We start from the raw sequence: 21,547 nt of genomic DNA, 5'->3' as shown, positions 1-21,547 counted from the left end.
TCCTTTACACTAGTGGGATAAAATATTTGGTGGGTTTTGAGGGTGGAACCAGGAGGAAAAAAAACGGTTCTAAACAGAAGTGTTAAGAGTATAGATTGTGTATAAAGATGAACTCCCACTACGCAGCTAAAACAATTCCATATATGAGCACTCTGACTTATAAGTGTGATCAGAACTACATGAATGATAGAAAGAAAAGTGTATTAAATCTGTTCTGTGACTTCTTAGTTTGATCCAAGTCTGATCTGCTAACATGGAAAAGGTGGGATCTATGACCTATGCTGCAGCCAGAAACCAGGGGACAACAGAAACACTTTGGCTTCACTTTTGAGGAGCTGTCATGTCACCTATCTACTGTTGATGACAACGGAGCAGCTGCTGACAACGATAAAGTGACGGAAAACAGATAATAAATGAAACTGGAGGTCAACCATTCTTTTCTATTGTTCATTTAATGTGCACACAACCTCAGGAGAAGCACATTTCTGAAATAAGGTACGAGAGAGCTCAACGCACTGCAGCCAGGTTCATCACTATTTTTGGGTCCCCTGGAAACATTTCCGTTGTCATTTTGGGTATTGTTGTGTTGTCAGATTGATGAAGTTGTTTTCTCTTTTGCATTTTTTTCTTCTACTTTTTTACTTTATTCACTCTAACCAATGCTGTAATTACTCTTATTTTTCTGACGTTCTCCATTACATGTGGCATCTATCTAACACTTCTGTCCGTCCTGGGAGAGGGATCCCTCACATGTGGCTCTCTCTTTTTTTGGTAGTTTCTCCTTACTGTTGTTGAGGGTTAGAGACAGAGGATGTCACACCTTGTTAACACCCTATGAGACAAACTGTGATTTGTGAATATGAGCTATTCAAATAAAATTTGATTGATACTTGCAAAGTGTGATCTTAATGTGCAGTGCATTGAGCTCTCTCAACCACAATATTAACGTCGATCCAGATCAAATCAAATAGGCTTTACTTGCATTAACCATAGACTGGATATAAACATCACTTTACTAGCGGAGCTAAATGACAGAGAAAGAACCCATTCACAGTGTGTTGTGTTGTGTTGTGTTGTGTTACTGCAGGGCTGAATGAAGAGTCTTTGTGTGACTCAGCAGCTCCAGTCTGAGTTCACCTCATGTGGCACCACGGAGACACTCCCTCCTCCACGTCAGTGTGCTCACAGGGCGGGTTGTTTGTTTGGCTGCTGGCCTCCTTCACTTCCCCGTCCTCCAGGCCACTGTGCCTCAGCATCTACAGACATGCTCCTGTCCGGAGTAAACAGCTGAAGTGAACTTTTCTCTCCACTTCCCCTCTGTCTGCACATCATGGGAGACACGGATGCGGTCGGGCCCGCGCTGACTCGCCGGAGAAGGGCGACGTTAACGCCGGGGAGAGGTGCGAGTCTGCAGCCGGTGAACGGGAGGTTCGCTGCGGCGTGTCAGAGCCCGGGTACCGCCGGTGCCGCTGGTGGTGGTGGTGGTGCTAGCATGGTGGACAGCGGCCGTTCACAGGAGGCGGCAAAGAGCGAGAAGAGGAGGCGGAAGAACGACATGAGTGACCGACTGAGGTCAGTGACTGAAACTGACAGAAGAGTTCGAGGAGAGGGAAGTTTGTTTAGTGACGTGGCTAATGTGGAGGCTAATGTGGAAGCTAACGTTAAAGTTACCGTCCGATGCAGCTGGTGCTGATAAACGTTAGTCCGGGTTAAAGGTCACAGAGACGGGTTACAACACTTCTGCCCATGGTGTTTCCGTGTTTGCCATTCATTCACACTTTCAATAATAATTTAAAGACTTCAACACTGGAAAACAAATATTTGTGGCTCAGCTAATTTCTCTGTTTTTTGCAAAAGTGGGACTAAATTGGTTTTGTTGTTGATCAGGGGCGCGTCTAATGGGGGGGGCATAAACTGGACTGACATGTGGACCATCAAGCCTCTGCTCGTGATTGTTTGATTTTCACTCATTACTTCATTCTTTAATTCAACTACATGGCAGAGTAATGTAAACACTAGTGATCCATCTTTGTGGCTAACTGTATAGTTCAGGTAGGACTTGCTTGTCATCGATCAGGGCCCCACAAACATGAGTGAAATGTGGCCTGACAAGTTTAATCTCCTGAGGCCAGCACTTTGTCCCACTTCACACAACACAGCACAGTATAAGCTGTGAACTCATGTTTCTACAGTTCTACCTGATGTGCAAGTGAGTGTGCTGTACTTAATTGTTGTGGGCCATCATGAAATATTAAAAACAGTCTGCTAAGGGACTTCCATTAAACCGCAGCTAATGCTGGATGATAAAACAGTAACCATTGTTATTGCAATACAATTGAATCAATACCAATATATACAAACTATATATTAATACATGCTTATACTTAAATTTATCTCAGATTTGTAAAATGTTTTGCTGTTTATCAAGTGTTAAATAATGTCACATTAAAATATATTATAATGTGACATTTATGCTAATTGTCAATATGGACTGATATGAAAATATTTACCTTGATATAATATTTGGCCATGTCACTCATTCCTAACCACAACTCCTACAACTAAGTAAATACAATTCTCCATTCTCTATTATTTACTTTATATTTAGTTTTAGTATGCTGCCACTCCTTTGTTTTACGGTGAAGGTCAGTGTTGGGCTAATAGTGACCCCCGGGCTAAATGTGGCCTTGCAAACATAAATATTTGGCCCCAACAAATGTCACCACCCCCCTTCGTGACATTTTCCCATGTATAGTAATGGAATTTTTTGCAGAATTCAACTAATGAAATAAATAAATCTCCTTTGAGTAACTATCTTGCGGCCTATGTAAATCCCAATAGCATTGTAGCAGCTAATAATATGAATAATTTACGTCTCATACACAAACAGGCTAACAGAAGTGTTATGCTGATGTAGAACAATTGACAATAACATGCCTGTCATTCCACCCTAAATGAAATAGACGACTGTTAAACTCTTAATGGATCCATATCAAGGCACTTGAAAGCTTAGAGCAAACGCAGATTTCAGTTGAGGTCGACAAAAAATGACAACCTCTTCTTTTTTTCTCATATTAATCTTTCGATTTGCAAACATTATATTCTGTGTGTCAAATATAAAAACATAAAATTCAGATCATTTTACTCTTGAATGAGCCACGCCTCTGTCTATTTCAGTTGCTGTCACAAGACACAGGAGTCGCTACTCAGTTCAGCCAGTGGTTACAACAACTACAGAGGAATCCTCAATTGGTGTGTGGTGATGCTGGTAAGATACAAGTGTGCGCACACAAATAAAAACATACCCACACACAAGAAGTTGGATTTTAGTTCTCTACAGTTTTAAAAGATATTTGCAAAGATACTTCCTCACACATTGTTGTCTATTTCAATAGTACTACAACCACCAAGTATGACATAGTTTTACTGCAGCAGCACAGGCTTCACACTGATTCTTATTCAGCAGGTTGCATTATTGTGTTTATCTGTTATTAGTTTTGATCTTCATATGGAAATTAAATGAAAGCTACCAATTTGTTCTCATCATCTCTTTTAAATCAAGGTAATCACAATAAGGAGGAAGTGATTACCGAGCAGATAATCCACTTGCATGGAAAAAAAGTTGCACAAAATAAAGAATAAGTCCAGATTGTTCAATAAATACTAACTTGTTTTCAAACTTATCTCACTGTGTCCAATCTGAGTCTTGCTAAGGTGTTTGCTTTTGAAATAGACTTGTTTTTAGATCCTGTTGTAAAATGGTTAAAATCAGAGCTACAGTAGAGGAAGGTCATTTAGGGGAAAAGAAAAAAGTATTTTTCATGAAGTAATCAAAATTAAAACAATCAAGTAAATTTTTTGGAGAAACCACATAAAAAAGGATTTGGTTCAATCTGTACTATCTCAAACTATTCACTCAGGACCGCTCTGCTCACTAGTGTCCACCAGTTTCCTTCAACTAAACATCACAACCTGAGTAGACTGATGGGTCACTGAGGCAGGTCAGAGGTCAAGCTGATGATAAGTTATAGAGCGCCCTCTGCTGGATCTTAAGGCAAACTACTTCATTGAGTCTGTCGTTCCAATAGGCTGTGAATTGTGAATTCTTACAGGTCATTACATCGTTTCCCCCACATTCACACAAATGTTTGATTTTCAAATAAAAAGTGACAGCGCCAATGATTAGCAAGTGTACTATATTTTAAACTCAACATCTAGTGCGGCTCTCAGTCCTCAGTGTTGTGACAGAATATAAGAGAATAGGAGCAGAGGAGGCTAGCAAAGCCTTTTGTTAATCCAAGCTTTGAACACTGATTTTTTTTTGTGTTCATCGCAAGAGGTTTTCCTTCTTTCTCACTGAACTTCTGTCCCGTGCCCAGGCAAAGAGCCTTTGTGCTGGGTAATGAGATATTCCAATTCATATAGAGGGAAGGAGAGTGAGGGGGAGAGATAAAAAAAAAAAAGAAGAAGAATGGTGGGAGGAGGATGATGAAGAGAGTGAAAAGTGGGGTGAGGAGAGAAAAGAATGGGATGTACAGTATGGAGAGAGAAAAGCATAGACAAGGAGAGGACTGATGTGGAAGGACAAGTTCATTCAATTAAGAGGGAAGAAGTGGCAGTGAGAAGAATGAAAGAAACGCAAAATGCGAATATGGAGTATGGCAAACAAACATATTGAAGTTTAACAGTGATATCTCTAACTTTTGTGTGTTACTCTAGGTGCTGAGTAATGCTCGCCTCTTCTTAGAAAACCTTTTGAGGTGAGTACATCTGGAGTCTTAGTCCCGTCTTTTTCACATAAATTACTACCACTTACTTCAAGAGGCTTCCTGCGCTGCTTAATACCCAGAATGTCATTTTCAGACAGTGATTACAATGATGTTATGAAATGAAATATGCCATGAAACAGGAAGTTTGTACCAGGGTTGTAAAAATGTTAAAAACCTCTTCCGCCTCTTACAGTGTCCTTTATTACTGATCTCTCAGAGAAGACCTTTTTTGCTCTATTCTGACAGTCACGTTTATTCATTATAGCTTTTTTGACATGTCGTAGCAGGTAAAGCTCTAGTGTAATTAATACAAGATCTGCAGGCATTTCACTCAGGCTCATTGACATGACTTCCTGGGTCTCTTAGGAGAGCAGAGCCATTGTTAATGTTTTTAGACACCTGACAAGTGTCTGCTGTAAGAATGAGTCCATATGGATAATATCTATATCTGCAGTCAATTATAAGCAACTGACCAAATTCAATAATCCCTCAGATAAGCTTCCTCAATATCATCTCTTAAAACTCTTTTTAAAACACATTTTGTATTAAGTGGCTTTTAATTGTTCGTTTTTTGTTTTATATTATATTGCATTTTTTAAAAGTGCTGTACAAATACAATTTACTATTATCTCTTGTAAACAGAGATACTGTATCTACATGCACTGATATTTAAATATCAGTTTCTCAATCCCAACTGTTCACTCATACATCTTCATACAGATTTCTCCTTTTTTAAATTTGTTGTTTCCTTTTTCCTTATAATTTTTTTGCTTGTTTGTCAGATACGGTGTTCTGGTGGACCCTATTCAGGTGATTTCCTTGTTTCTGAAGGACCCCTACAGCTGGCCAGCAGCATGCCTGGTAATTGGTAGGTAAACCTGTCCAAAATATCTACACTATGGAAAGCATACAGTGCAGTATATTCCTTTGATGAATATTTCAGTTAATAATTAATATGAATGATTATTTGATAATAATCAATTAAGCTGGGGTGGATGACTCACTTCAAAATGTCACCTGCGGTGCAGAGCTGCAGCTTGAAGGGAAGAAAAGAATGAAAAGATTTCTCAAACTAGAACAACCAGCCGCAGCAGCAGCTTCAATAAATGATAGGAGAGGCGTGGGAGTCATATGCAGCTTTGTGGAACTGAGTACCAATATGTCTGACAGTGCCCCTAAACAAACCATTTCAAGTGATGTATACCATTGGACTGAATTTAAAGCAGTAAAAACTTTTTTTTTTCCACATGATATAGCACAGAAGGTGGGATCTGTTTCATTTCAAGCCATGCTTTGTTTTAAGACACACAGGGGCACATGCTATATTCAAAGTTCTTCCAGTGTTTATTTTTATGGTATGTTGCAGTGAAAGTCTGCAGTGGTGCAGCTCACAGTGTCTCCAGAGGGACAATCACCTGCTCTATATACTGCATGCTGGTACCGTGCTGCAGAGAGAGAGGTGGTGAGATAAAAAAGAGAGGGATCGTTGGGGGGGGGGGGGGGGGGGGGGGGGGGGGGCATGTAGAGGGAGAGTTATGGAAGAGAAAATGAAGTGGGTGATTGTGTACAGGGAGGGTTGGAGACAGGTTAAGAAGCCTGGATTGAAAAGAGAGAGGTGGAGAAGGAGAGGGATGAGAAAGGGAATTGATATAAAGTGATGCATTGACACAAGGCAGGAGAAAAGAGACAGAGGGCTGGGTGAGTTAAGGTAAATGACAGGTGAGAGTGGGAGCCTGTGACATGATGAGTGAAGGACCTCATTCCCAGAGGCCACATTACTCATATAGGCCCTATTCATGCCTGAAAGATATGTAACAAAATAAAATGACTACACCTGTTATATATTTTGTTGACCAGTGTACTGACAGTATCTCTCAAATGTTTCCAACCTTCAAACTTCGACAAATCCCAAATTCCTTCTGGGTCTAACAGCATATGACAAAGGAAAGACACACTTCTTGCTTGTTAGCCAGTTAGCAAGTTCCTCTCTTTGTATTGGTCACTTGTAAAGTATCACGATTATTCATTATTCATTTGTTTGTTTAAAAGGCATCTCTGATGATCTGATCACAAGTTGACAGCTCTAAGTACATGTATGAATGCACCCAGGACTAAGATCATATTCACTCAGAACATATTCAGAAGTGGTGTGAGCTGCATGCGGCCACATTCTCTCATCCGTGTGAACACAAATGTGTCCGGGGCCACTCACTCATCTGACGTCCTCTGACCTGCTACAGTTTCATAATGAACCGTAAATATTTTGAAGCTTCTCGGTGTTTCCCACAGGCCATATTGATTCGTTTGTGGCCACAATATCAACATTGACTGCCACATATTGATTTTCATTATTTTTTTACTATTTCAAATGAGTAAAATCTTATTTCACTGTAGAGCTGAGCACAGCATATTGATTTGCTCAGTCCCGTCTTGCTCTCTCTCTCTCTCTCTCTCTCTCTCTCTCTCTCTGTCACACGCACACACACACACATTGAGATCAGACCGGTCTGTCATAGTCAGATGGGCTAAAAGCAAGAAAAAGTTTGTCTTTGCAAACAGAAGAGATGTATGTGTTTATTTCTATACAGAGCGAGGAAGTGAGATCCGCTAACATGAAATCCATAGAGACGCATGTTAATGCCAGCTGTGAACAGGGTCTATGATGAATTTTCCTCTAATGTAAGGTTTTTCACTGCATCATAAGTGTGCTGCTTTAGAAATGTCAGCCAAAAGCTCCTCTGCAGACACCTAGTGTACAGTTTATGGGCATAGAACAGGTGCTAAATGGTGCTGTTTGTTTCAGTTTGATGCATGAGTGGGTAAAATAGCTGGTGTTTGTCAAAGATGCTGAGCAGGCCTGTTTCCAAAAGAGATTTAAAAAAGCACATTAGGAATAGCACGCTGTGACACTCTTCTCATCTCTGTGCTTTAGTTAGTTGAGTCTTTGTGTTTGATCAACACACCCACCCCCCTCCATCCTGGACAACAACTTCAGACCACTCCCCTAAAACTGCTCTTCTAAGCATTTAGAAGCCACTTACATTGTGTCAAGAAAAATCTTTCACTTTTTGGACCATAGTAGGAACAGTATAATATTTCCTGATGCTCCAAATTACATATTTGTTTGATATAAATAGTTTTGATAAAACATAATTATTACAGTGAGGAAAGTACAGGAAGCTGATCTCCTAACTGTATGTGACTTTTATCTTGAGGTACTACGGGGTTATAAAAAACACAGAATCTCATGCAACTATATTGAAAATCTTTGAAAATCATCTACCTAATTGTAAGTTATGGCAGGTTGAATGAGATTATTTTCACTTGTGCATGATTAGCCTGTTTAGTGCACAAACTTGGGCACTGTCACAAAAAAGAGGTGTATCTTTGAGGCATTTTGCACTAAAAAGCTCTGGCAGTTTACACATCCGTGCTCTCTACATTAGATGGATTGACATGCTAATGCTCTGATTAGAGTCTTAAAATGGAACAATTGCTGCAATTACGTACTGTCAGGGAGGCTCAGTCTAGTCAGGGTAATAAGCAGTCGACATATCAGTGTTTTTTTAGGTTTGTTCAGCAATGAGTTTCCATGTAATTTAACCTGATACTGGGGGTCAGAATCAGGGTTTATGGCCACAACTGATGCATAATCAAGTGTATATTGAAGAAAGAAACTGGGCGGCACAAAACTAATTGAACTATTTTGGGGCCAATATGAACTCCTGCTTTGTGGACATTGTCCGTGATAGTTACACAACAAGTTTTCTCTGCACTCTTTGCGTAGGTGTAGCTAAAAAGGCAGTTGAAAAGCCAAAACCAGTGCTGCTGGTTCATGACTAAACACGTTGAATTATGTTGAGCTCCAGTCTTTTGAATTTATGATTCTAAATGTCTAAATGTCATTAATCCTAAAAGGAGGGAACTCAGTAGAGTCTATACCTCTGCCAAGGCCTAACAGTCCCCTCATGAAACCACATTTAAATTCATTAGATCATATTTTTTGGGATCTGCACCAACTCATAAATATCAGTCCCCTAAACATTAAAGAAAGTGAAGAGGAATTTCTGGATCCTCCCCCTCTTTTGGATCTGCACCCAAATTCTGTGGGTTCTCCCCTGGTTCATGCCCCACCCCCTGAAGACGACAGAATACGACCTATTTCTGTATTCATATGAAAAAGCTTGTCAATCTTGCTTTTTGAGATGTAAGTTTTTACATTGTTTAAACTGTACATTTGTATGACTACTGCAGAACTACTGGACACATGTGGAGTAAACAGAGCAGTTTGGGGACCAAAGAGGAACAACACACAACATAGTGTTGCTGCAATTACAGTTGTCCCAGGAAATTGGGAATTGGCTCTTGAGATACAAGTCTTGTCTCAACTGTTATATTTCTGACTTTATTTTACCTCAATTTCCTGATGTAGCAATTTTATTTGCTCAGCAGGTAGAGCGGGTCGTCTTCTAACCATAACCTCGGCGGTTCAATCCCAGTCTCCCCCCATTCTGAAGTGTCTTTGGGCAAGTTTCTGAACATTAAATCGCCCCTGGCTGTACAAATAGTGTGTGAGTGATTTATCGAGAAAGTGCTACTGTAAATGGATTTAAGCAGTCACCAAGAAGAGAAAAGCTCTATATACATACAGAGCTTTTACCATGTTACACATTCAAACATGAGTAGTATTGCGACTTGTTTATACGTCTAAAGTAAAACTTTCAGTGTCTGTCACCCCGCTGGGACCCTACAGAAGTATGAAGGAAAAAAAAGAATGTAACATGAACTGTTTTTGATAAACTGACACAAGCCTCTCTTTGTGTTTTGACAGTGTCCAACGTGTTCATTCTGGTGGCTCTGTACACGGAGAGGCAGCTGTCGAAGGTGAGTGGAGAAACCCTTGTTGCACTTCAATATCAAAGCGCTGTCGATTTGAGCGGAAATGTTGAATTCAGAGCTTTCAGCAACACCCAGGAGGGATTATGTCTCTAAAACTGACTCCCTGACCTTCCCCGGCTGCATCTGCATATGTTAAATAGGAAATTAGTTTCACCATCTGTATTTAGGACATATTCAGTTATGCTCTGTCTGCTTGGCATGCATATGGAACATTATGAGCCTTTTAAAACTTTACTAGGCCACCGTAACTCTAAATGTTCTGTTTTACTCCAGTTCTCACAGGCTGGGTAAACAAATGCTTGAAAGTTTTGGATGTTTTGCTGATGTATTCTAAAGCAGGACATCCCACTGGTTTTTAAGATTTAACATAAAACCTCCTGCTGCCCCCTCTCTCATTTTCTACTCAGAGTTCATTCAGTGAACCTGTGGGATTTCTGGTCCACTGCATTAACATGGCAGTCATTCTAACATTCCCCGCTGCAGTGATCCTGTTGGTCCCCTCCGTGACCCCAGGTAAAGTGTTTCTCGCTATTAATAAAATACCGTCTCTGACTGCTTGCTGCAAACGACTCTGCATAACCAAGACAGTGACTGTGACCATAGCACCTATTATGCAGCTGCACCATTATCTATTCATTGGTGGTTTACAATGTACCCATGGGTATAAAACAGAAAATAATGTGATTGTAATGAAGATTAAGAGCACATCCACGTCCCTGCCCTTCAGAGAAACAGTTGACCAGTTAGTGCAGTAAAAGACATGTCTTGTACAGAGACATAATTGGAGTCGGTTAGTGGTAATGGAGCAGTTGGTCATGACTGGATTATTTCCAGCTGGCTCAGAAGAGAGGAGAGGAGAGGAGAACAGAGGAGGAGTGGAGGTAGGTTTAGTTTGCAGTACAGGCTCATTCAAAGGTCACCTTCTTCTGTCCTTATCAGGCTACATGACGACACAAAGTATGGCCACCTCCACAAACCATGCTCTTAGTGATTAACAAGTGTGATCATGCACATATTTTAGTTTGAAGTTGGTGTTAATTTAGAGAGATCTCCTCTCCTCTCCTCTCATATGTTCTCTCACCGGGAGGTGAAGGAGTAAAGGAGTCAGTCCATCTGTCTGTCTGTTCTCTCTGCGCTGCTGTTCACACAGGAAGGGCAATTACAGAGGGCAGGTGTGTGTATGCACAGGTGTGTGTGTGTGTGTATAAACACTGCATATGTGATACATAGTATACATGAAGCAGAGATACTGTATCTGATATCAATGTTGATTTTAAATCATGTTAAAGTTCTTTAGAGGATCACTGCAGTGGTGAAGCAGAACTGTTCTCTGCTTCCATTATTTCATTATTTCCTCTCTCTTTGATGTCTCTTCGTGGGGCAAGTCAGGTACACGACATGTGTTTTGCAAGATGGTGTAAAACCCACTGTAACGCTCTGTTCATTGAACATTAACAGTATCCTGAGAGGTAACACATGAATGAACTGACAGAGCAACAATTCAAAATGAAGGAAAATAATTGTGGGACAGGTATTCAGACTCACCACTTTTTATGCCTCTGTACTGCTGACGTAGGAGGCATTGTGTTTTTAGGTTGTCTGTTCATCCCAGTCTTGTGATCTCAAATGCTCAGTTCAACTCAGAGATGAACTGATTTGGGTGGTTCAAGTCTGCATTTAGGGAAATTCTTCACATTTTCACCAGTTGTCACTTTGACTCAAACATTAACTGATTCGATTTCAGAGGTCAAAGATCACAGTGACCTCATGAGTCTTGAAAAATATGTATGTTCACTGAAACTGCACTGGTTGGTGGAGGCATACAATTCTAGTTTTTAGATTATTTTTTATGCCAGTAATCAAAAGCTCTCTGTGTGATGAATGAGAAATGCCGTTCAGTGCCAGTTATTAAAATTTGTCATCTTAAATTCCAAACTTAATAACCATGCATAATGTTGGGGGGATGAGGTGTTAACTTGGCATCTGAGGTATGAGCGGTTGGAATCATGTTACCTGACGGAGCTGAGCCTGGTTGGTCTGACGGTGGAACCTCTTTGAACTTTTTACATCAATCCCCCCAAAGAGGACAGACATGTCTTATAGTAAAAACTGAAGCCTATTTATTTTAAACCAGTGAATCATTATTACAGTCACAATACAAAAAACACAAAGTCAACCAAGCAGAATTTAATAAAGTTAAAATGGAGGATGTTCCCTGACAAACTGAATGATTTTGGTGGATGGTTATTGGCTCTTCTTGATATTTCCCCATTTAAGCCTGGCCTGTGTGACTGTGTGTGTATTATCACTGTGTTCAGTAACTGTCTGGTGGCTACACTGAGCCAGAGAGACAGATGGTAAATGGATGAGATCTGCTGTGATTTGATATCAGGTGTGTTTGACCTGTACCTCACCCTGTAGGCAGCCATTATTTATTCATGTGTGCATTTGTTCACAGGTATGACTTTGTTAGTGCATGTATGTTGGTGTGTGTTTTCCTCTTTGCTCAGCATGATCCACATGATCCGTTTGGAGGGAAACTACTCAGTTGGAGTGTGTGTGTGCGTGTGCATGCTCATGATTCTCAAAATATGCTTATTAATCTCCTTCTTATCACTTTTCCCTGATCAACCAATAAATCCTGACACACATGCAAACACACAGTGGTAAACAACTTGCTCTCACTGCTCTCTTACACTGAGTTGAGTTCATTTATTTTACTGGGCTTGTTGAGCTGTTTGTTCAAGATCAAATGACGACCTCTCTTTCCCTCCATTTTTCATTTTCTAAATCCTTCTTTCTCTCTCTTTGTTTTTCTCCAGCTTTCCATCCTGCCCCAGTCTCTCCTGTCATCCTTCATCTCTCATTGTTTCTTCACTTTCTTCTTCTCTTTCCATCTATCCCTTCCTCCCTTCTTCTTGACTATTGTTGCCCTCCACTGTCTTCTTATCTGTGCCTCTCATCTCTTTGTACATACTCACAGTGTATCAGCTGATTGCATGTTCTTGCATTATATAGCCTCATCCATAACACAATTTAAATATGTCTTCCTCTCTCTACTCTCCCCTCAGTTGGTGGCGCATTCGCACTGGGTATTTACACCATTCTCTTCCTGAAGCTCTATTCCTACAAGGATGTCAACATGTGGTGCAGAGAGATGAGTTCTGTCAAGGCTAAGAAGCTGGCCAGGTCACTGTCTTGTAGGTCACACACGCACGCACACACATCTCCCTCATCCAGAGGATCCTCCATGTTCCCTTATCATGCTGTTACAGTGACATCTAATGGTAGAATTGTGAAATAGCAGCTCTCAAATTAAAAACGGAATTAAATTTCATTAGAAGTTAGAACATTTTAGATAAATTGACAGCTGAATAGTTTTTCAATTTAGTTTTTTATTTAATGTTAACAACATTTTTGTGGCCTTTTTTTTCTCTCTATTTGTATGTCATAAGCCATAAAATAACATATTACAGAACACATTATTTTAAGTGTCGCTATATGAAGCATATGTGTGAATTCCTCCTGCAGGTCCCACACCACAGTGTTTCAACAGAGGTGACCGAATGGTTTGTTATCCTGGCAACCTCACCATCAGAGGTACTGCAGCTTTCTAGCTTTCTTTTTCACAGCTGCTATTTGGACATGAAATAGTCGGTAAACGCAGGGATTACCTTTTGTTTAATGTCAAAATGGCGGCTGTGATAAAGGTCTACAGGTCGTGCTTCTATCATCTATCACTGCCTCTATGTCATGTTTCATTTTGCCACATTTATCATCACACTGACCTCCTCTCTGTCTCTCCAGACATGTATTATTTCGTCTTTGCTCCGACTCTGTGCTATGAGCTCAACTTCCCTCGCTCTCCGACGATTCGCACGAGTTTCCTGCTGAGGAGATTGTTTGAAATGGTGAGGAAATGTCTCAAATCAGCAACAGCCCAAAAAAACACCTACATTTACTGGGGCCATATTTCAAGGCATAGAAAGGACATCGTTAGTGTTTAGGAGTGACAGTCTCACATTTTTACAGGCAAAAGAGTTTGTAAAGATCTGTAAACAGAGCTTTACATTTGCTTTAAATGATTGTAATGAGGGACATGATTATTTAAGGTCAAATATTGGGCTTCATCTTCATCTTTCCTAATGATTATGATATATCTGAGATTTGGGGACAACTTGATATTAAAAACCAACAGGCCAAGAACATCATCATATATTTAAGCTTCTCTGTTTTTTACCCAATTTTTGTTGACCTCTGGTAATAATAACAATTTGTTATCTTTCTCCCCAGCTGTTCTTCACCCAGATGTTAGTTGGTCTCACGCAACAGGTACAGTCAAACCAAAACTGAGGATACAGTCAACAATGGGCAATAATTCTGAAGACCTTGCATTGTATTTTCTTTTTTCTTCTTTCTCTCTTTCAGTGGATGGTTCCCGTCATTAAAAGCTCCATGAAACCACTGGAGGTGAGAGAGGGAATGACAGTGGAGCTGCACAGAATATCAGGGGATTGGGTTGTTTTCAGATGCAAAGTGCTGCTGTGCGTCATTTGTTAACCTATGGGTCTCTCCTCTCCTTTCTCCACTAGGACATGGATCTGTCCAGAATGGCAGAGAGACTACTGCGATTAGCTGTGAATAAAAACCCAACACATGCATCCACATCCCCACATCACCACTTTGTTTGAATTGAAAGTGTCCTCGTGTTAAAACTGCTCCACAGTCACAGTTTAGCTGAAATCAAAATCACCTCAACATTTATATTTCAGTTGTGTCTTTATGAAATGAAGGATTGAATTGGTTACACACCATTACCATGATTGTGTGCAGGATGAAACAATCATGGTAATAATGACTGTGGCTGTGGGGGAAAGAAATCTAGCGTGAGGGTTTTATTTGTTGTTAGTTCTGACATTTCCTTGACTTCTTCTAAACGTCTCACGCTCACATAGTGTCATATTCATATTCGTCCTCCAGGTTCCTAATCACCTGCTGTGGCTCATGTTTTTCTACTGGTTCTTCCACTCGTCTATGAACTTCAGTGCAGAGCTGCTTCGTTTTGGAGACCGACAGTTTTACAGGGACTGGTGGTACGTTTGTGCGACTGTGTTTGAGAATTTTATGAGGTGTGCTGTCTGGGTTTGTTCTGCTCAGGGTCACGGCACGCAGTGCTATATGCTTGTAAATGGTATATGTCTCTATTTATATTGCGCTTTTCAAGTCTTGATGATCACTCAAAGTGCTTTACAGTGTAATTTGTCCATTCACCCACATGTTCAGACAGAGCTGTAGAAGGGTTGTGCATGCAGACAATTCAGTAACTAAATGTTTTGTGAAAGTTTAAATGAAATAATTTTACCAATAGATTTCAATTTGATGCATCCTTTAATTATTGTACATTTGTAGATCAAAGCAAATTTCATGACTTAGCTTACGTGAGGATAATTTCCAATTTTCCCATGTGACAATGCAGTTTTTAGACTTTTTCAACATTAATCAAACAGCCACTGATCCGTTATTTAGACACTGTAGTGCTTCATCACTCTTATTTGCTGACTCCTCTTTCAGGAACTCTGAGAGTGTGACATATTTCTGGCAAAACTGGAACATCCCTGTACACAAGTGGTGTCTACGGTGGGTTCCTCGCACACTAACACATCGAAGGGGAAGAGATGACATTTATCAAAGTGAACGCAGGAGACGGCAGGAGGTTTGATGCAGGGAGAAAAAACCAGTCACTCTGGTGTATTTGAGAGACTGATTCATCAGGCTGAGAGAGAGTAAATGGAAGTTATAAATACAGTGTTAACAGCCAGGCTCATAGTAAATAAAAGGCTTTTTAGGGACTACTTACTTTGACTCCCTGTCAGTTAAGAAGACAGTTTAGACAGCAGGAACATAAAATGGTAAATGACTGATGAATCCTTTTCTACTATTTGTGTCAGAGTATTTCTTTTTGTTATTGTTTGGATACCTGACCCAAGTCGGGCCGGGTTCGGACAAATAATTTAAAACTATATTGGTCTCACGTCATGTTGATTGGGCTGATTTTCAAAATGTTTTGCTTTACATTAACTGCACTGGGCTCGGTCGTGGTCCAGACACAAAAAATAAAATCTCTCAGGTTTGGGTCAGACTCTGTTAGTTTCCTCTCGGGCTTGAACAGGCCAAGCCACACACACATATCCACATATCCATTTTGAGTTGCTTCTAAAAATTATATTCAGCATTGATCATTCTGCCAAGTATTTTCTTGACGAATACTTTTGTCAATAAAATGACAGATAATGGTAAAAAGAAAACTATCATCATCATCAAACAAGTGTCATATATGATAGCAAAGTGAATGTCAGTCGGTTTTGGACTAAGTGAAACATAAACCTTGAAAAATAAACAAATCGATTGGTAGATTAATAATTTGAGTTCTTCACTGTGCATCAAAGTGTTTGATAATCCATCACTCTGCCTGTGTTTTAGCCACTTTTACAAGCCGCTGCTGAGGAGAGGATTCAGTAAAATCCTCAGCCAATCAGCTGTCTTCTTCTTGTCAGCTTTCTTCCATGAGGTAAGAGCTGAGGACAACTTTCAGTGGTGATCTACACATGGTAGACTAGTCTCAGACTTAGTAACCTCTACCTGATAGAAGACTTTTAGTCTCCCTCTCCATCAGATCTCTAAAAAGCTCTGTCATGTAAATGCTCCTGTGCAGACATTCAGACTATTTCCTGTCTGTCTCCGTCAGTACCTGGTGAGTGTTCCTCTCAGGATGTTCAGACTCTGGGCCTTCATGGGCATGATGGTGCAGGTAAGACCCAACACCTCATTTATCTGATGTTAAACTTACAGCACAAACCTTTCAGTGAAATTATATCTAAACGTGTTTTCTTGTTTCTAATATAATTTTTTAACATCTGACAAGGTTAAAGGTGGTATAGGTGGGTTGGAGGTAGTGAGACATGGATTAAATAGTTCATTAGTGCAGCTCAATCATATGTTACTGTTGTGGATGATGCTCCTGTGGGATATTTTAAAAGGTGTTCTCTGTGTTTGGCCTTGGCTCCACTATCATTAAGGTAATTAATGACCTCAGTGGCAGTGCAGGGCATGTTTGATGCATCGTGGGGGGAATATGGAGGAACAATAGGTAATACTGTATAAGTGCCTCTTGTTCTTTGCTGACTGTGTTAGTTTTTTAATCATGCGTGCTGAGTCATACACCTCAGACAAGAGAAAACTGAAAGCTCAGACTGTAATTATTCATTAAAAGAAACACAATCATCCACTGTGTTTATTTAATTAGCTTTTTCTATTGACTCATCAGCTTCCATTTGCCTGGTTTGTTGGGCGCTTCCTGCGTGGTAACTACGGCAACGCTGCAGTGTGGATGTCCCTCATCCTCGGTCAGCCATTCGCCGTCTTGATGTACGTCCATGACTATTATGTCATGCACCACAGACAGGAGGCTAACTGATGCACAAACAACTTGCAGCTTCTTTGTCTCACTTTTCTTCCGCCTGTATCTCTCGTACAAATGAACATAAATACCACTCGTCTGCAGTGCAGAAAATGGATACTGTCGTCTGCATGTCAGGATGAGCTGATCAAGTCTATGACAGCATGTTTACATTAGACACCTCTGCTTTGGTTTCTTCTTGCTGGAAACGATCGCTCATGAGGTATCTGAAACACTACTGTGCAGTAATTAAGTGACGACATAAAAATGCAGCTTGTTACTCAGGTGACTTTTCTTCCAGCACCTTGTTAATTTGCCAGTTTAGGCTATAATGTTATTTTATTGGATAATTTATTGTATTTGATTCTGCAAAAACAGCAACGTGCAGGATTATTTAGCGACTGTAAATCGTTCTTTCCTCCTGAGCTGTAGCCTCTTTGGTTACTATCGCTGAATTTTATAAACATTTTTCAAGTGCCTTGTTGGAAGTTATTTCCTACATTTATGAAAATACTGCTACTTTCCCATTATAAAGAAAAATAAATGTATGCTGATTTTATTCGATTATTTTAATATTCTGTTTTACTTTGTCAATTGTGACCAGCCAGCATTACTGTATGTCTGTTTTGTTTGTTTTATACCTGATGTACCTGATGTACCATGACAATAATATAACACATATCCAATCACTCCATTTTATGGATTTCTTTTAAGTCTTAAAAAACTTAAAGAATCATATGCAAAATCAATACATTTGTGTTCTTTTTCAGTCTAGTATCTCAGTAGACTGTTGCCAAATGTCTAAATACAATGTATGTGTCAGAAAATAGACTTTTAAAGAGTTGAATTTAAATCTTTTTTTATTTAAAGTCCAATAGTTTGTGTCTATTCCTGAAAACAGCAATGAAACATCATCTCCTAGGTGGAGGTCATGAGTTAAAAAAATAAAATAGAATCAAATCTTTACTACAGTAACACACAAGATGCAATCAGTGCAATTACTCCTTTCAGCCCTCAGTACTGATCTGGTGTACTCCATGTATATGCACAGTTTATTCTGCCTTTACTGTAACTGCCAGTGTCTCCTGTGATTAAAATCAAGTCCCTGTTGATGGAGGCTTTGAATGAATCCATGCTCATGTCAGAGCAGACACTGATTCAGCTCCACACAAAAACTCACAGGTCACTCCAATCCTGTCACATTCATTTAAAACATTTTTACCTCAAACACACGTAACTTCAGCCAAACCAGGACTCACATGTGATCTCCTAAATTACCTCCAAGTGTCTTTTACACTTTCGTTCACACTTTTTTCATACAGGCTCACATTATTTCTGCCAGTTTAAAATCAGTTTTGACAAGAACATCTGCTAAAAGCCAAAATCGTAAACACATCATGCAAATGACATTTACCATGTCTCTGTGTCGTCTCCACACAGTCACTACTCATTCTCTCATGCTCCATTGTTGGCCTCATCATCAGTCTCTGAATATGGTACCCACTGGGTTGAAAATCTAAATTACACTTTTTCTACTGGGCATCCAGAGTTCACATAATCATGTCACAAAACGTGTCGGTGTGACCGTGTGTATAGATTTCATCATTTAGACAGGACTGAACCTGTATCTTGTCAGGTTGACAGTGAATTAAACAGCGAGTCTGAGGCAAATCACACTTTTTCTGTAGGCGTGTGTGTACCTGCTCTGCAAGTGTGACATTTGGTTAAACAATCTTCTGCGAGGATTACAGCGTAGATGTGACAGGAGACGTGGCTTTGCAGGATACACGGTAAGATATAGTAGCTCTCTCACTAAAAGTGTGAGATTTTTTTTTTTTTTATTCCAAAAAAGGGTTTTAAACACGAGTTGAGTTCTATGTGTCAAAGCAGTTTGGGACCTTGGACTGCATCTAAAAATGGTCTTAGCCTCTTTGTCCAGAAAGTGAAGCCAATGCAAGTGCCTGAAACCTGTACTCTCTCAAATGACCAGCAGGGGGGCAAAATAAGTCAGTTTCTATAGAAATTTGATAATTAAATGACTTCTCTCTTAGTTTGTGACGTCAGTAAACATTTGTATAGTTTCAAAACAGAATGATGTTCATTTGATAAGTGATGGTCCCATTTAGAGTCAGAAATACACAATAAATACAATTTGATTGACAGCTACTAGCGTCCAGTGAGTTTATTTTGTAAACACGAAATACATTCTCAGCATTACTCCATTAGATGTGATGCACCTGAAGTGATGTTCTTCAGGCGTTTAAGTCTCAGTGCTGAACATAAATACTTTGGGGTGGTTGGGTGATGGTTTACAAAGAGACTTGGAGGACAATCTTAATAAGATGAGTCTGAGTGACTGTCCGTGCAAGTACTCGATTTCACTCCTATCTCACACTGAAAAGGTGGCCGCCGCCAGAAAGTGCTGCTTTTCCTGCGGGATGACCGTAAATCTACGTCCATCCCTCCTTCACTTTCCCGACAAGTAAACCACGAGAGACCTTGTCATGTCTCATCCGTCATCAATATTCAGACTGTCCCTGACGTGAACTAAAGCCTTCCAGTTCCCCTGCTTGGACTGAGTCACACACTGATTCACCGTCTTTGTACTCGCACAGAAACAAACATGTCACATAACGATCCATGCCTCATTTTGACACCTATACATACAGACACTCACTCTGTCTCCATATCTTCTCTTATCTAATTGTCGCTTTCACACCTCCCCCACTCTCTCTCTCTCTCTCCTCTCCTTTATGTCCTCGCCCTGCTCCTTCTCTTTGAGCGTCGTCGTCCTCGGTAACAGGTTGATCCATGGCTCCCCTCCTGACATCCGTTATTCCGGATCTCTCCGAGGAGCGCTGACAGCCTGTGAGTGATGATGATCCTCTAGACAGGAAACCAGGAGACACAAGCCCGTCTCATTCTGCAAAGACGGATGAAGCGTGGGGCCCAGAGACCGTTATAAAGAGACAGACTCGGCCGCAGTGCATTTGAAAACAACATTCAGTCAAGTGTGTGTGTATTTACACAGATGTGTTAAAGGAATACACAAAGCTTATTCTGAAGAGCAGTTTAAAGGAGACAAATCACTGGTATTTAGCATTGGAGTTGGATTTACTAGCGAACACTTCACATATCGATATAACTCTCGATCCTGATTGATTGACTTTTTTGCGTTTGTGTATATTTTGCTTGTCAAGATTTGACAAAGAACCACACACTGAACATTTTCTATATGTCTGATAGTGTGTGGCAGCAGGAATCAGTTTGCTTTAAAGATTCAGTGTGTAAGATTTAAGTGAATAAGGTTATTTATTGGCAGAAATGTAATATAAAATAATCCTTGTGATGTTTTTACTCGTGTGTTTCTATCTAAATTGTACGAATTGAGTTCAGTTTCTTTACTCTAGAATGGGCCCTTTAATTTAGATGCTTTATATTTAAATACAGAGTGTGTCCTCTCTACGGAGGCCGCCATGTTCTTTACAGTAGCCCAGACTGGACAAACTAAACACCTTTTGAGTTTTTATGACAACTGCAGGCTACCACATGTTCTCTTTCAGAGGAGAGTGAGGTGAGGAGTATTCAGCTGCAACATGCAACTTCCCCACTAGATGTCACTAAATTCTACACACTGAACCTTTAACATAATATTTTCGTTTAGAATGAAACTTTCTAGTTCTTCTGTCAATTTGTCCACAATGGCAAAAACTCCAGTGTTACGGGAGTAATCAGATTACTTCTCCTGGTCTTCCTCAGTCTGATTTTTGTGCAGAGCTCGAGCAGCCAGAGGAGGTTTTAATCCAGCAGACTGAAGGCTGATTAATCAGGTTGAGAGAAGTGATTACCCCCATTAAGACCATATTGCCTTTCTTGATTTATTTTCCACTTTTAGCAGGAACAAGTATCGTGATGAAAAGAACATCTGATCACTTGTTAAACCTGACGTGTGTCGTCGTCGTCATCGGGGCTCAGCAGAGAGAGATGAAAAGTTCATGTTCCAGATTTTGTGCTTCGAGTTTATTTTTGATTTAACACTGGTAAAGCAGTTTTAATTTGTATTTATTTTGCTTTGCTGGTTTTCGATTAGGTTTGTAGAAATATGAGGGGTTTCAGTGTGAAGACTCGTGTCACAAGTGTGAGTTATGTTGTTTCAAAGCCGGCACACGAACGCTCTGTCTTTATCTTCCAGTTTAATTCCACATATCACTCTTCATTTATATCCACATTTATAATAAGAAACAGACTAAATCCTTCCATCCTCTCATTTTTTTAAAGATTAATTTGTTCTTCATCAACTTCTTTGACTCACAGCTCACATTTAACATGTTCACTTCTCTCTTACATTTAGTGTAAATGTGCATGTTGCTATGAGGATGCAAGCTCTTTGCTGTAAAATAATACACCTATGATTTACTGGTGG

General features: G+C 40.0%; 1 protein-coding gene across 1 annotated transcript; it reads left to right on the top strand.

The window, feature by feature from the left end:
- Positions 1–1,131: 1,131 nt before the first annotated feature.
- Positions 1,132–17,813, top strand: dgat1b (diacylglycerol O-acyltransferase 1b). Its single transcript, XM_020093488.2, has 17 exons — positions 1,132–1,572; positions 3,178–3,268; positions 4,720–4,760; positions 5,552–5,637; positions 9,601–9,653; positions 10,076–10,181; positions 12,740–12,868; positions 13,200–13,268; positions 13,476–13,579; positions 13,962–14,000; positions 14,097–14,138; positions 14,261–14,305; positions 14,649–14,761; positions 15,240–15,305; positions 16,149–16,236; positions 16,414–16,476; positions 16,993–17,813. The coding sequence occupies exons 1-17, from the start codon at positions 1,331–1,333 to the stop codon at positions 17,140–17,142; spliced, it is 1,527 nt and encodes a 508-aa protein (XP_019949047.2). The 5' UTR covers positions 1,132–1,330; the 3' UTR covers positions 17,143–17,813.
- The last annotated feature ends 3,734 nt before the right edge of the window (positions 17,814–21,547 follow it).

The sequence above is a fragment of the Paralichthys olivaceus genome, chromosome 13 (genome assembly GCF_024713975.1).
Source record: "Paralichthys olivaceus isolate ysfri-2021 chromosome 13, ASM2471397v2, whole genome shotgun sequence".
NCBI classification, from domain to species: domain Eukaryota; kingdom Metazoa; phylum Chordata; class Actinopteri; order Pleuronectiformes; family Paralichthyidae; genus Paralichthys; species Paralichthys olivaceus.
The sequence above is the reverse complement of the archived record's forward strand: the minus strand, read 5'-3'. Positions and strand labels throughout refer to the sequence as shown.